The sequence below is a fragment of the Juglans regia genome, chromosome 11, assembly GCF_001411555.2.
Source record: "Juglans regia cultivar Chandler chromosome 11, Walnut 2.0, whole genome shotgun sequence".
Lineage (NCBI taxonomy): Eukaryota > Viridiplantae > Streptophyta > Magnoliopsida > Fagales > Juglandaceae > Juglans > Juglans regia.
Window position 1 is genome coordinate 30357354 of NC_049911.1, and position 15082 is coordinate 30372435.

The 15082-nt window shown below is 33.3% G+C and overlaps 1 protein-coding gene across 3 annotated transcripts; it reads right to left on the reverse strand.

The window, feature by feature from the left end:
* Positions 1-919: 919 nt before the first annotated feature.
* Positions 920-11315, reverse strand: LOC109013714 (kinesin-like protein KIN-4C). 3 transcript variants are annotated; one of them, XM_035683084.1, is made up of 28 exons: positions 11170-11315; positions 10645-10800; positions 10270-10416; positions 9984-10136; positions 9645-9898; positions 9288-9466; positions 8976-9100; positions 8417-8453; positions 8186-8277; positions 7987-8103; positions 7795-7908; positions 7596-7679; positions 7289-7499; positions 6884-6984; positions 6375-6473; positions 6178-6291; positions 5971-6087; positions 5805-5885; positions 4945-5016; positions 4771-4864; positions 4657-4688; positions 4440-4525; positions 3474-3545; positions 3123-3350; positions 2838-2982; positions 2330-2425; positions 1613-2200; positions 920-1509 (listed from the first exon to the last, which is right to left on the reverse strand). In XM_035683084.1, the coding sequence occupies exons 2-28, from the start codon at positions 10777-10779 to the stop codon at positions 1186-1188; spliced, it is 3897 nt and encodes a 1298-aa protein (XP_035538977.1). In that variant the 5' UTR covers positions 10780-10800; positions 11170-11315; the 3' UTR covers positions 920-1185. The 3 variants fall into 3 exon arrangements, with proteins under 3 accessions (XP_035538977.1, XP_035538975.1, XP_035538976.1); XM_035683082.1 differs by having other exon boundaries at positions 10645-10845; XM_035683083.1 differs by having other exon boundaries at positions 10645-10845; positions 11130-11315.
* Between the last annotated feature and the right edge of the window lie 3767 nt (positions 11316-15082).

Genomic DNA, 15082 nt, shown 5'->3' on the forward strand with positions numbered 1-15082 from the left:
GATTCATACTACCCAATTGGAGCCAAAAGCATTTGCATTTCAAATTTGCCACATCAGACTCTGAAAAGGGTAAAATAATAAAAGTTGTCCTTATATTAAGGTACTACCCCTAAATAGATACATATAGATAGGCTTGCGCATAAACCTTAGACGACGAGTCGTTTTCTTGCCAAACGCCTACGTTTGGTGTTTGGGCCAAAACAGCAACTGCCAACTAGGCAGAGGGGTATAGCAAGATTGAAAAATTCTACTTACTATTTTCAGAACATATATGTAATTTTTTTTATCAAATATATAGTATATAAATAACGAGTAAAAAACTAATTAGTTTAAAAAAAATAAAACAAAATAAAAATAAATATAGTATGTGAGAATAATAAATAACAAAACTCAGCAAGATAAGCATAAGAATTATTTTATTCTCAGGCCGATATGTAAAGCACGTAATCCATTTTATTTAAATTATAATATGTTATAATATTTAAATTAAATTTATTTTTAAAATCAAATTACGCCATGTAATCACTTTATTAAGTTTGCTTTACTCAACGGCTTAATAAAAAAAAATTATTAAAATTTTTCTAAGCCATAAAGCTATTGAATTATGATACATCCACCACAGATAGGAATCTAGGATCATTTCTATTTTCTACGATTTTCTCTATAATTTTTGCTCGGCTTCTAAAAGTAACTCTATTATCATCATTATAATATAAGATGACAATGGCAATAACATCAAGTGTCGTTGCGACAGTTTAAGATAAATTCTCTCGAATCTAATTCCTAAATTTAAATTTTACCAATATAATGCCACCGTTACTTAATTACACTTATTAATATACATTTTGAATGATTATTCATCTAAATAAATAAATAAATATATTAAACTACTAAAAGCCTACCACCAAGAAGAATAAGGTAGATCTTCGTTTCAACTTCTCAAATGTTCAACTGAACAAGTCACTTCATAATCATACGCCACAACAGGTGGCTGGAAGTGATGAAAGCTGACTAGCCACAATATTTGTGGATTGTTTAATATCAAAATCCGTTACTCGACGAATTAGCTAAAAACGTAGTCCATGGAATCAAGGCAATTTCATACATCTAAAAGGAAAAAAAAAAAAAAAGTACACAATGTTGGTATAAATATCACCAATAGAAACAGAGATATAACGATCCAAGTCAAAGGCCATTGTTCTCTTTCTCTTCCGATGTTCTTTTCTGAGGGCTTGGTGGAGCAAGAACAGCAGACTCTTTATTCACAAACACATCTGATTTGCCGGCATTCCTCTCTCTCAATGGGTTGCCACTATTCGATGCAACCGATCGCATTGCCCTGGGTAACTTGAGAGGGATGTCCACATCGCTAGTATTGTTATTGTTATCCGACTTGTGTGTGGCATCAGCGCTTTCTGGCTGGGAGGATGGTGGAGGATTGGAAACAAGCAGGATGGTAGATTTTCGCCATTTCTTTCTCCGATTAGGCTTTGGTGCATTTGACTTGGCCTGTAATTTACAAATATAAATATAAGCGAAGAAGTTTGTATTGCGCAAAGCAAAGATTGATACTTGTAAGCTTTTAGAAAGACTGGGTGAGAACGAGAGATACCAATGTGTTTCCGATATCAGATAAAGGCTTCCTTTTGGATCCATTATCATCATTTGTCTCAGCAGGCTTCTCGACCAGAGCGCTCTGAAGTAACATTGCACCTTGCGAAGCAAGCATGCGACTCTTCTCTGTTTCATCTGACCCTGAACCACTTCCATTCCTTTCAGCAATCTCTAATAGTGGTGTCTCATCAGAGTCCTTGTTCAAGACGGATTCCCTGTTGGCGCATTTCATGGGCACACAACTGCAAGTACTCCCACAACTACCCCCAGCAGCTCGGCATGGGCATTTCGTTGTTTTACATGAAGAGTTTTTACTACAAGAGCAGCATGCACCTGATGGGGTATTAGCACTAGCAGTTCCATCAGTAATTCCCTCACCTGAACGACCTAATTTCAAGCTTTCTGAATCATTGGGATCAGATTGATCAGATGTTACGCTTGAACGACCTCCGTTTTTAGAGTTCCGTTTCCTACCCAGGCGCTTATTATCTGGCGCTACCCATTCGTCATCAGTTCTTTCTCCATCCGAATGTTCTGACTCAGATGTATCCATGTCCTCCAATAAGAAAATGGAGCTCCTCTGATCCTAGAATCATTCAGAGAAAAATCAGCCAATAAATATAAGCTAATGGTCAAAACAAGAAATAGCAACCAATTCCGCGAGGGGGGGGAGGGGATGCTCAATGGAAGAGACCCACAGAAGGGGGGCACCTACCTGCTTGCGCAAGTCATACTTATGTCCTCCATTATTTAGGTCCTGCATACTGTAGTCTGCCGCATTTCTCGTGGAATATTTCTTCAACGCTGAATTCTGTTACAATGTTCCAAAAAAAATAAAAAATAAACTTAAGTTGCGAGTGGAATCATCACAAAGAAGTTTCAGAATAATTTAAACTGACAACCATGTCAACAAAATCGAAAGATTTACAGATAGTAATAATAGGTATCCTTTCAAATCTAATATACCACTCATGCCATCTATGACTCTAGATCTCCACTTAAAAGAGTCACGATTCATGGTTGAACTAAATTTGATCTCTCAAAATATAAGATTTGGTCAAATTATTTGTATGCATATTTGTGCCAAATGCACCATTGTAACTCTTCCCCGCTCTTGGATAAAATATAATTTAGATTGTGGAGGATTGCCAAAAATAAACTATCCAATTAATTACTACAAACCGATAAAGGCACGGATCGCATTAAAGGCCAAATGTACTTACCTGTGACTTCACCTGTTGTATAAGTTCTGTTTTTTGCATCTCCAACTGCCTGCCGTAGCTACTGAGCTTCACTATCTTTTCCTTCAAATCTCTTATCTCTAAATCCTTCTCTCTGCAGGCAACTACTTTATCTCGTACCAAGCACCTTGGAAAGAAAGGGAAAGAAAATACTCAGCTAAAATCAAGAAGTTTTATTGTTAAAAAAAAAACAACTCTAACTAAGAAATGGAAAACTTTTGACTTGAGAAAAGAATTGAACTTTTGACTTGAGAAAAGAATTGCTACCTAGAGGAGGATGCTAAATTGAACAAATAATTCATTATATTTTTGGCATCAGCTAGCGACCGGACTTGGTTCCAACGACCCCTGCCGCTAAAACCTCGTTCACGCTCTTCAGCTTCTGACAACTGTGATGCCATCGAAACCAGGGTGCTAGATGAAGTAGCCAGCATGTTTTCAAGGGCAAAAATCCTTGAATTTCTTGCTCCCGGAGACAGTGTCTCAGTGCCCTCTCTACATTAAAGGCGATGAAAGGTAAAAAGAAAAATATTAATTATATTCAAGCATTGGATGCCATCTAAGGAGAATAAAAAAACCCATTACAAAGAACACTCAATAATATGAGAACAAAGCCACCTCATATTTGATTGCTTGAACAAGTATGCTTCTTCCTTCAGTCTTGCAAGCTCCTTGGCCATCATAGCCCTCCTATAACATCAAGAAACATCAATTGGATAAAATCAGATAGGAACAAAAAAAAAAGCTGAATTAGAAGTCCCATAAGAATGTCACTATGCTTGTGTGAAAACTCGTAATATGAGCAAAAAATTCAATATAAAATTTCCACATAGAAAGAAAAATTAAACAAATTAAACGTGAAAGCCAGCTCCTAAATTAACATGGCTACGAGAGTTTGATGAATAAATTTCAAGCATTTGAGACAATATTGAATCAATATGATTTAACCAATGCGGGATAGAAATTTAATATCTCATTATTCTCATCAATTGAAACATAGCACCAGAATTAGTATCTGTTACTAATTTATAGAATACTAAAGTTCTATTTTCACCATACGAGAACCTGGATTTAATTGTCAAATTAACTTATCGCCCCAGTTCTCACATTACTTGGTCTTGCAACAATTGTGTCTTGCCGAAACGTGTTACTTCAAACTCTATCTCCCGTCAAAGTTCTGGGTTCATTGGCCTAGTTCTCAAGATTTGGTCTCGCAATAACCATCTCCACATTCCTCATGCTCTAGCAACCATTTTCCATGAAAAAGTTTCCCTAATTAAAGTATTTTTCCCTTTTTTTGTTGACCCACTATTTTATAGATGTCAATGACACCTCAAAAGCATAACAGACACTAAGAGACTTGTTTAGGCTTTGGACAGAAAATCCAAGATACTAAAAATAAGAAACTGTTTGAAGTGTTTTTTTTTAAATAGACGCAGCCTGCAAAAATATTAGTTGCCGACAGTCTCTAATCCAGCTAATAAAGACAACAAAACCATTTTATCTCCACAACGACAAACTTGAAAAGGCACAAAACCTCTAAATAGATTCATGAAGTGGAAGAATTAAATAAATAAGACTTACTCTTCCATTTGACGCTCATACTCAGCACGTACTTCATGTACCCGCACGGTGACTTCAAGCTCATGTTCAATTGCCTGCATCAGGGCCTTCTCAATAACAAGAATGTGTTAGTCATCATTATATAACACCAGATTATTTAGTCATCACTGCATTCACAAACCAATCCTTCAAATCTAGTTTCTTTCTAAGTAGTCCTTTTACGGGGTATTATAAATACCTGAATTCCAGGACCATTGCCATTTCCAGCACCTGCATACATAAGATATCTCGTCAACAAGTTATAAACGCTGAAAAAAAAAAATGAACTGCATGATGCAGTATGTCTCCTAACTGGAAGTTTCGCGTGAGGAAGCCTTTCGAGATTCTAGAAGTTCCTTTAGCCTTTTTGTAGCCAAAGAAGCTTCTTCTGTTTTTCGATGCAAAACCTGGCATGAAATACAAGAAGTAAGAAGAGTTTCTCTTAAACTTGGGCGACCACTAATATTCTAGACAAACATCAGCTTACCATTTTTTGCCTTTGATTCAGAGCCATTAGCTTATGCATCTCATACTCATTCCTTCTCCCCTCTTTCTTAAGCTGGTGATTGAAAAAAAAAAATGAAGTCCAAAAAACTTATTTCCGTATTATGCATCTTATGACTTGGGATAAGGAGCAATGTTAATAAAACACAACAGTCAAGATGCTCCATGATAGCATCTTAAAACTCTCAAATCAAAACAATATACATTATCTATGCATCTAGCAACAGCAGATTTCTGCTACTCCATATCATTTCAAAATGCCAAAATGTTTCACGATTCGTAATCAAGAAAATTCTCCCATGTTTAGAATGAAGTCATACATCTCACCAAATTATTAATAAAATGTAACTTTTGAAGATAAAGTGGAAGATAATTTTACTATCAACGAGAGGATTCCGATTTATAGATGGCCTTCTTACAGCATCCTAAAATCTGTGACAACAATCTTGTTCAGTGATTTTTATAGATGGCTTTATATAATAAAAAATATATATCACAATTTGACTGTCATCTAATGCACAAGCGCATGCACCCACACTCCGAGGGAGAGAGAGAGAGAGAGATGGCTGACCACACTCGGAGAGATGGGTTCTAACTTCTAAAAGGCCCTCAAGTGCCCACAAAAATAGGCAAGTAAACACAACAAATCAAAGGTGGTCAGCATTAGCCGCTTGCTTTTGAGTCATCCTAATCAGCTATTAGCTTTATATCTTTCATCCAGTTACCATTACATCACATTATATGCACAGAAATAAATGTCTACAAAATCTTTAACAAGTCAACATTCATTGCCACTTTCAAGTTTTAGCAGATACAGTTTTAACAAGTCAACATTCTGCATACCTGAAGAACTTCTTTCTCTCGGGATGCTTTCCATAACCTAAACTGCTCGGACTCTTGCTTAATCTTATGTTGCAGTTGAACCTAAAAAACAAAATATACAACTGATATTAAGAAAAGATTATTTTGTCTACTCGAGTAACAAATGCCTTCTATAACCAAGTTGAACCTTTTGAGACTTTATTCTCTGGATCTCATCTTGTAGTCGTTTTGCTGCCTCATCACTTTTTTGTTTTTGTCTCAAAAGTTGAGCTTGAGCATCTTGTTTCTTCTTCAAATCTGAAACCTGCAACCCAAAGCATGAGTCTCAGTCTCTCAGAACTATAAACTATGAACGCCATTGAAACTTGAGAGGGCAGGGTGAGTCAATATTCACCTGTGACTCCAGGATATTCAACTTTTGAAGATAATCTTCCTTCAACTTTTGAGCACCATCATCAGAAGTCGATGAAATATTTGCAAGATTGTGTCTCAGTTCCTCAATCTCTTTCTGCCAATTAACAACGGGGTAGAAAATGGCTTAGTAGAATGACCTATCAATCACAGCCTAACTTCCACAGAAACAGCACTGACCAGCAAAGATTTCTTCTCGTGTTCTAGCTCCTGAACCTTCTTTTCGTAATGTTGTTTAAGAACCGAAGTATCGACATTTGCAAACCGCTTCATTTCAGCCTTCAACAAGTAAAATATGAAACATGTAAATGACGTCAGAAACGAAGCAAAAAGATGCAAATCCAAGGTCATAAGAGATATAGAGTTTTAAAACAAAATCCCATAAACAAATATGTAGATGGCCAAGAAGAAATATATATAGTTTTTTCTTCTTCTATCTTGATAAGGAAAAGATTCTCCCAATTAATCAAGTGATTTATTAGATGATTTTCACAAAATCAAGTAGGTGATCCATGAAGATTTTGGAAAAAACAAAAGGCACATTCCATTATGAATCAACACAGATATATGGATTAAGAAGCAACAAAAGGAAAAACACGCTGCCAACAAAAAAAACATCACCTTAAATTTGAGCATACAACCAAACTAGGAAGCAAAGGTTGTATAAATAAAAAGATGATAAGTTTTACCTCTTTCTGCTCAAGTTTTTTGTCTAATTCTTTGAGTTCCATGTCCAGTTTTTCTTGAATAGATGAATGTTCTAGCTCCTTGTCATCATCCTCAATCTCAACTGCATATGAATTTGAGATTTCATTTCATTTGTGCTGTCGCGTAAAAATATAAATTCTAGACATCACTACACTACAAGAAATTACGGGCAACAATATCCCCATCAAATGCATAATATTCCTAACAACTGTTGTACCCTAACCACTAAAAATGAAAAATATCATAGGGTGGCTTCCATTATGTGGAAACCAACTAAAAGCATTGATATCGATTGCAATAAAGCAGCAAAGCTTCTATGCTCAATAAAATCAAAGGCAAGTAAACAACATAAATCAAAACAATGAATAGAGCATATTACAAGTTACCTGAAAGATCCACAGCTTTTGTGTCAAAATCTGATGCATACTCATTAGTGCATGGAAATAATGCTTTTTTTGAGCAAAATCCATCATCATCTAAGTCAATACAATCAACAAATCGGCTGCTTTTTGAGTCGTTTGAGCTTCTTTTGATGCGCAATAGCTCTCCCTCTAAATCTTGAATTTTTGTCACATAATTTTTTATCAAGTCAAAATCCTGAAAAGGTTTGGATTTTGTGAAAAAAATCAGCAAAATGTTTTGTTCCATCAAAAAGCTGCAAAACCTTGAGCAAATAAATCAGTGCACTCAAACCTGATTTGAACTGGAATCAATCTCATCCCAAGTTTTACCATTTCGAGCTGATTCAATTTTGACAATCAGCTTGTCTTTTTCAACCTGAAGTAGTAAATGCAGGTGAGATCTCAAGGCTGGATTTTTTCTAGCATCTGGAAGATATTGCAAGCAAATGATGACATCTTAATACTTCTGAAAAGGAGAAATTAGATCATACCTGAGCATCAAGAGCACGTTGTGTTAAATGCTCACAAGTAACTCGACGTGCTTGAAGCTCCCGCTGTAGCTCTGCATTGCTTGCTTCAAGTAAAGATATTTTGTGTTTGAGAATCTGGAAAACCAAAGGTTAATAAACATCTGAAACTAGCAAATAAGGATCACATACAACTTTTCTTATACAATAATATACCTGGAGTTCCTCGAATGGTGAGCTGGCATCCCCACGATAAAATAGAAGCTCACCCTGCAACTGCTCAATTTGGCTCCTCATTCTCTGCACCTGAGCTGCCATTGGATCGCGGTTGATCTACATCAAGAAAGAAGGCAAGTTCGTCAGGAAGAGAAGCACGACATGACATGTCAAAAAAGCAATATAAAAGAAAACTTACAACTGCCTTGTTCTGAATGTTACGAGCACGATTTGCATACTTCAAAGTGTTTAGGGTTTCCTCAGCATTTGTATCAGCAGGACTGACACAAGCTTCGATCATAGACAAAATAAACATAAAAAAATTGTTTAAAATTTTGTGAAATAGAACGAAAAAAAAAATAGAAGAAAGCAATATCTTAAATGCTTAAAGAAGCATTACAAATCCTTAGCACACACAAATGACACATACCAATCATGACTGTTTTGCTGTTCCCTCCAAGAGAATCCTGCATATTCAAATTCCAATGACGAGGCATGAGTATTTTTTTAGAGCTTAGTGAATAATTTTCCCTTGAACATCAAAAGGTGTCAATAAGTGAATGAGCTCTAGCTCAATGCAACTTCTTCAATAAGAATGAAATGGAAAAAAATGAAATTTCCCTGAGTGCATGCGTTGTTTACCAATAAGAAATGTGTTATTTTTAAAAAAAATTAGGTTCTTACTGAAGATTCGCCACAGCTCTTAATTATTGTATGCTTCCTATGTAATATAAAATATAAGGTAGAGGTCCGTTTTTCACAAGATATGAATATCCTCTAGAGGTGCCTTTTTTTATAAGTACATCCTCCAGAACTATTTTTATAAGTAATTAAAAATATAGATTCAACAAACAAGAAGTATCCCCAGTCATCAAATCATAAGAAATTGAGTAAGTGAAGCAATCTGCAAGAAATTCTCACTACACGGCAATTTGCGAGAAGTTCTCACTAAAAACTTAAGTGGGAAAGTAGAAAGATTGTTCCCTTGCCTGTAACAATCGCGTTAACTTGCTATCACGATATGGAACATGACCTCCTTCTTTCCTCTTTTTCTCATCTCCCAAAGCACTTATCACATTGCCAAGAGCTAGTAGACCTTTATTGATATGTATGCCTAAACCACACAAATGAGTAAATCAAACACAAGCTCCAATTAAAATGATTTAACAAATTTATTATTCTACATACCAAATTCCCAACAGATGGCTACCCAAAAAAGCCAACAACCCCTTAAACCTAATGTAACAAGATGAAATCCCTTGACCAATAAAAGTCTCCAATGTGGGAAACGTTAGATATACCTTCTTTGAAACGCATTCCATCTGCACCTGTTCTTTTTGCACGTTCAGAACCAGCAAGATCGACTAAATGTAATTTTGCACATAAGATATCATCACCAAGGTCGTCATTTATAGCTCCAGCCAGGCATTGAGAAATTTTTTTTTGTTCCATTGTAATTGTAAAGATAGCATGTGAACGACTGAAAAAGGGTAAAATGAATCATATATGGCTCAATGTTAGAAACTATATAAAATCCAATTACATAAGAAATAGCATGTTTTAAAAAGAAGACATGAAAGCCATATAGGCTATGCAAAATAACGAAGAGGAATAAAAATGAATAGTTTTAAATTGATTTAGAATAATGAAATGTGCACCTTGATTGACTATTCATATTTGTACTCCCAGTGGCACGAGAATGAGAACCTCGAGATAGATGTGTCGCCATCTCTTCTTTTGTCATAACTTCCGCCTCAGTCACACCAGCAAGAGTGATTCCTCCATTCACCGTTTCTCTTATCTGTATGGGAACTCTTGCAAGCATTGTAGGCTTCAGAAAAGATGCCCCTTCGGCTTTAGAGAAAACCGATGAATTAGGGTCAAGCAAATCAAACACTTCTTCCTTGAATATCTGTCATCAACATACCACATCCAGCAAATGAATAAAAATACTAAGACAAAGAAAAATCAATAAGGTGACCAAAAGCATCTACTACCTCAATGAATGATACTCTGATCAAAAATTCCGAGGAATCTTTCATCGCCTCAACCCTTCTGAATATACTTTCCATTACTTTAGGTATAATTCCACCATTACTTCCTTCCCCCGTGTAGTTAGTCCCCATCGTGTACGTTTTCCCAGACCCCGTCTTAAATAACAAACAAAATAAAGTCAATATGTATATCAAGGTTTAACGAAAAACGAATGAGTGATGTGACTCTTTAACCCCAAAAAGGGGAGGGGGGAAAAAAGGGCCAAAAATGCTAGATATATAGAAGCACCTGGCCATATGCAAGAACTGTGGCATTGTATCCATGGAATAGCGCATCAACAAGAGGAGCAACACAATCATCGTAGAGAGCAGAACAAGGCGAGCCCATGCCGCCATAAACATAATCATAGGTGAATGAATGGGACCCGATTTGCACCTATTTGAACACCCGACGACATTTGCAAATCAAAACAACATTTCAACATTCTAATAAACTGATGCGTTATATAACGAGCCATATGGTAACTCAATATTAAATTAAGGGTACAAAACTTGTAATTATAGAAAGAAAGAAAAAAGTTCAATCATACACATTTCATGCACCCAAAAAATGAAACCGAAAGTTTAAAGACCATACAACTGACTAAAACGAAAATTTAGGTACCTGAGGTTCGCCGGGAACGACGGAAATGCAATCCGTACAGCCGAGTAGGAGCTCGGATGTAATCAAAGGCCGAATGTTAACTGCGACTCGCACGCATTGCGAAGAATCTGCATTCTTCACTTCCGAAATCTCCATATCTAATTTATGCGATACCTTCTAAACCAAATCGCAAACCCGGAAACACTCGCTATACGATATAATCTACAAACGAAACAATAACAAAATTACGCTTCTATGCACCGTCATTTTCATCTAAACGAAAAAAAAAAAAACATACAAAAACTTGAGACAGGGTGTATTTCAATCAAATGTCAGTTAAAGAAAAACTAAGTATAAATAAAATGCGATGATATGCTGCATCTAAATCAAATCAAATTAGGTTTCAACACGAATGCTCCGTTTGAATCATGGATCAGATAAAAATTATGAGATGTTGATGAAAATTTTGAAATAATAAGAAAACCTCGACAGATGAGCTACGAAACCTTGATGTAAACCAAAGCCAAAGGGAAGAAATCGCCGGACCTGATTGTTCCTGTAGGAGATGGAGGCAGCGAACGAGTGCGAGAACCGGATGGTGGAAATCGAAGAAAGGGTTTTTTTTTTTTTAATAGTTTTTGAATAAAATCAAATGGGAATGGCAAAACAGGCCAATGGATCTGCGAATTTGAAAGCGGGCGATTGGCATTGAATTAAAGTGAATCGAAGAAAAGGCGCTGAGGTCCGAATTCAAATATAGCACAGATCACGTGCGAGTCATGTGGTCTTGCAAACGGTAATTTCTTGCGGGTCCGGATAGGCTGGCCCGATTGTAATTGTTATCTTTTTTTCGCCTAAGCGACGGCGTGTTGACCTATATAAAATTAGATTCTCTGACGGACTTCCAAAGTACTCCTTTGCATGAGGGTATTAGAAATTGAATTATCGTACTTCTATATAAAACTTCATTTGATCATCAAGAAAAACAAATTGTGAGATCTCTTGTATAGATAGACACAAGTCTCTTAGGTGTCGTCTGGATAGTGAGTTAAAATGAGATGAGATAAATTAAAATAAAAATTAAAAATTAAATAAAAGTTGAATATTATTATTATTTTAATATTTTAAAATTTTAAATTATTTATTATATTTTGTGTGAGAATTTAAAAAATTGTAATGATAAGATAAAATAAAACACTTTTTGTATCTAAACATAACCAAAATTTTAATTTTTTCTAGCGAATTCACGTTTATATCCTCAAGACTTTGAGAGGTACCACCTGCTTAATAATTATAATTTGTATATATGTGTTAGATACAATTTTAAGACGTGCAAGTCATGCACATTCTCTCTCTTTTTTATTTTTTAAATAAGGCTTATAATTAAAAAATAGATTTTTTATGTGAGTTTAAGATTTATCAATTTCTTTTAAAAAAAGTGTGTAAGACTTACAAATTCTAGAACAATAAATATCATTTTTCCTCTATTATTTATATAAATTTTTGTATTTTGAGTTTGATCTCTCGATTTCATTGATTGGGGTGTTTTAACATTTACCACTTACTTAAGTTAATTTACAAAAATTAGTCGGCAAGTTTTGTCCCACACCCATTTGACTTTAGGACGGGTGTGGGTGTGGGTTGGGGTTGGGGCAGAGTGTAGCACTCCACTACGTGAATATTAGAATTAATAGTAGAATCTATTGTAACTTTAAAAAACTTAAAATATAAATAATTTGTTAACATAGTTGATGTAGTAAGTTTTCACATTAGCGGTATACTAAGTCAATTTGATACCTAATTCAGTATAAGGAGAATTGATTGAAGTTAGTTAAATTATCTCAGATGTCCTTTTAAATTCAATTTTAATGCTCTAAAGGAAATGATGAGCAGAAAAATAAGGCAAATTTGATCCAACTTTTGTAATGTGATCTATCACATATTCACACGGATCAAAGGCATTTTATGCAATACACCGAATCAATATATGCATTAGTGCTAAGAAATCGAAAAGGGCACTAGGATTAGAAAAAAAAACTAAGGTATTAAATGAGAGATTTATCGATTTAATGTGATACAACTAAGATTTGATGCGAAAAATGATAATACTTAATCAAAAGAAGGTGACGATTGATATGTATTCAATGCCAGCTAAGTCAGTGATAAATTTAAATGAAAAGATGGCCTATGCATGTTGAATGCGGCCACCCTAATACAAACTCCGCCATGGGACGTCCCTCTCTTAGCATTGATAGTGACTTCTTCATCTTTATCTTTATCTTTAAATTTAAATAATATATTTTTAAATTCATCTACATTGATTTATGCATTTCTAAATTTTTGTATATTTATAAATAGTACTTCTTCAATTTTGAAGAAGTACTATTCATTCTTCAAACATTATTTTACTATTTTTTTTTTCTCTTTCCTACCCATTAAAATCAACTTTGTAAAATTTATATTAAAATGATTTTGATACATAAAATTTGTATTAAGTTGATAATACAAAATAGATGTTAATTGTAAAATATATATAAAAAATTTTAGGAAACAAATAAAAAATAAAAAAATAATAATATTTTATTATTATTTGATTCAAAATGTATAAACCAATGTGAAAATTTTTTTATATGCAAAATCAATCTTTAAAAATGATAATTTTATGTATGAAGATATATAAACCACTACCAATACTCGCGGCAAAGCTCCAATATAAATAGTCAAAATTTATAAATAGTCAAAATTGTAAGGCAAAAGGGTTGTGGTCTCTTGGGTACGGCTTGTTTGGGAAGTAGCATGAGATGAAAATTTTGTAAATAGTAGTAAGGTAGTTTGTTAATAGTAGTTAAATAGTTTAAGTTTGGTATTTTTTAGATTTTGGAAAAAGAGAGAAAAAAAGTTGAATAAAAAATATTATAAAATTAAAATATTGTAACAATATAGTTTTATAATATTATTTTTGTTTATAAATTTGAAAAAGTTATAATTTTTTTATTATTATTTGAAAGTTTGAAAAAGTTAGAATAATTAGTTCGAAAATTTTGTATTTAAATTATATTTATAAATAAGATTGAATGATATAAAATGAGATCATATAAAAATTTTGTATCTCATCTAAAGTCTCAAACCTGCCGTTTGGATTCAAGAATGAGAAATGATAAACTACCAACTAATTTACTTCACTTAAACTACTATTGAATAAAATAATCTTTTTTCAAATTTGATTTTTTTTTTTTTGGGTTTTGATTTGATGTATCTAAAATTTGAACAAATGATATTTTATAAGGAAGTAGTAAACAAATTGTAGATGGGTTGCTAGTGTATCACTGCTCTTCAAGAATCATTCCAACTCGTCTATCTTATTATTACAATTTTTTAAAATTATCATATAAAATATAATAAACAATTTAACTTTTTAAAATATCAAAATAATAATAATATGAATAAATAATATTCTAACAATATTTTATTCAACTTTCATATAAAATCATCTTATCTCACTATCAAAACCTTAGTTGAGATAAGATGAATTGAGATGAAAGTTGAATAAAATATTATTTTTTAATATTTTGAGATTTAAAAAAATATAATTTTTTATTATATTTTGTGTATAAATTTAAGAAGATTGTAACGATTAGATTAGATGAGGTGAAATCAACTCTAAATCTAAATGGGGCCGAAAGTTTGATACAAAGTTATTGGCTTCCTTTATACCGTATCACTATTCGGATTTTTTTTTGTTGTTTAATCCCATTTGGATTGAGAGATGAGATAAGATGAGTTGAGATGGTTTGTGAATAATAGTGAGATTTGTGAGTTGAGATGATTTTTTAAAATTTTATGCGTTTAGATTGGAAGTGAGACGAGATTGTTTTAAGTTATTTAAGATGAGATAGATGTGAGTTCTACAAATAATTGCATAAGATTTATAATAATTTTGTTTTATTTATAGATAAGTAATAATATTTTTTAAAATTACATACCCAATTTTTTGTTATAATATAATTCATAATAATATTATAAGACGACAATATTTTTATAAAACCAAATTATATAAAAAATATTATTAACTCAAAATATTTATATCAAATTTGTATAAAATCTTGAGTTAACAATAAAAAATATTAATATTTTTATTTAATTTCAATTTGATTTTATATCAAATTTTTATTTAACGAAATTGGCACTGTGATCATACAGGGAGCCTTTCTCTTTCATTTGCAAAAGTAAAATTAGACTGAAAAGTGAAAAGCACAACACTCATTTTGCCATTAGTAAACCCATGCAAAAATATCTATAAAAATGAAGTAATTGCTATTTGGATTGAAGATAACTTTACCGTACGAGATGAGTTGAGATACATCTCACAATCCAAACCGAGGTTAAATTATTATTATTATTATTTAAATGTTTTCATCCCACATTAAAGATGACAACTGGGAAAAGGAAAATAACAATT

Coding starts and splice junctions, on each gene's coding strand:
- LOC109013714 (XM_035683084.1), bottom strand. CDS start 10,779: ATGGAGATTTCGGAAGTGAAGAATGCAGATTCTTCGCAATGCGTGCGA. Junction 8,278..8,416: donor CAGCAAAACAGTCATGATTG/GTATGTGTCATT, acceptor CTATGATCGAAG/CTTGTGTCAGTCCTGCTGAT. Junction 7,680..7,794: donor AACGTGCTCTTGATGCTCAG/GTATGATCTAAT, acceptor TTACTACTTCAG/GTTGAAAAAGACAAGCTGAT.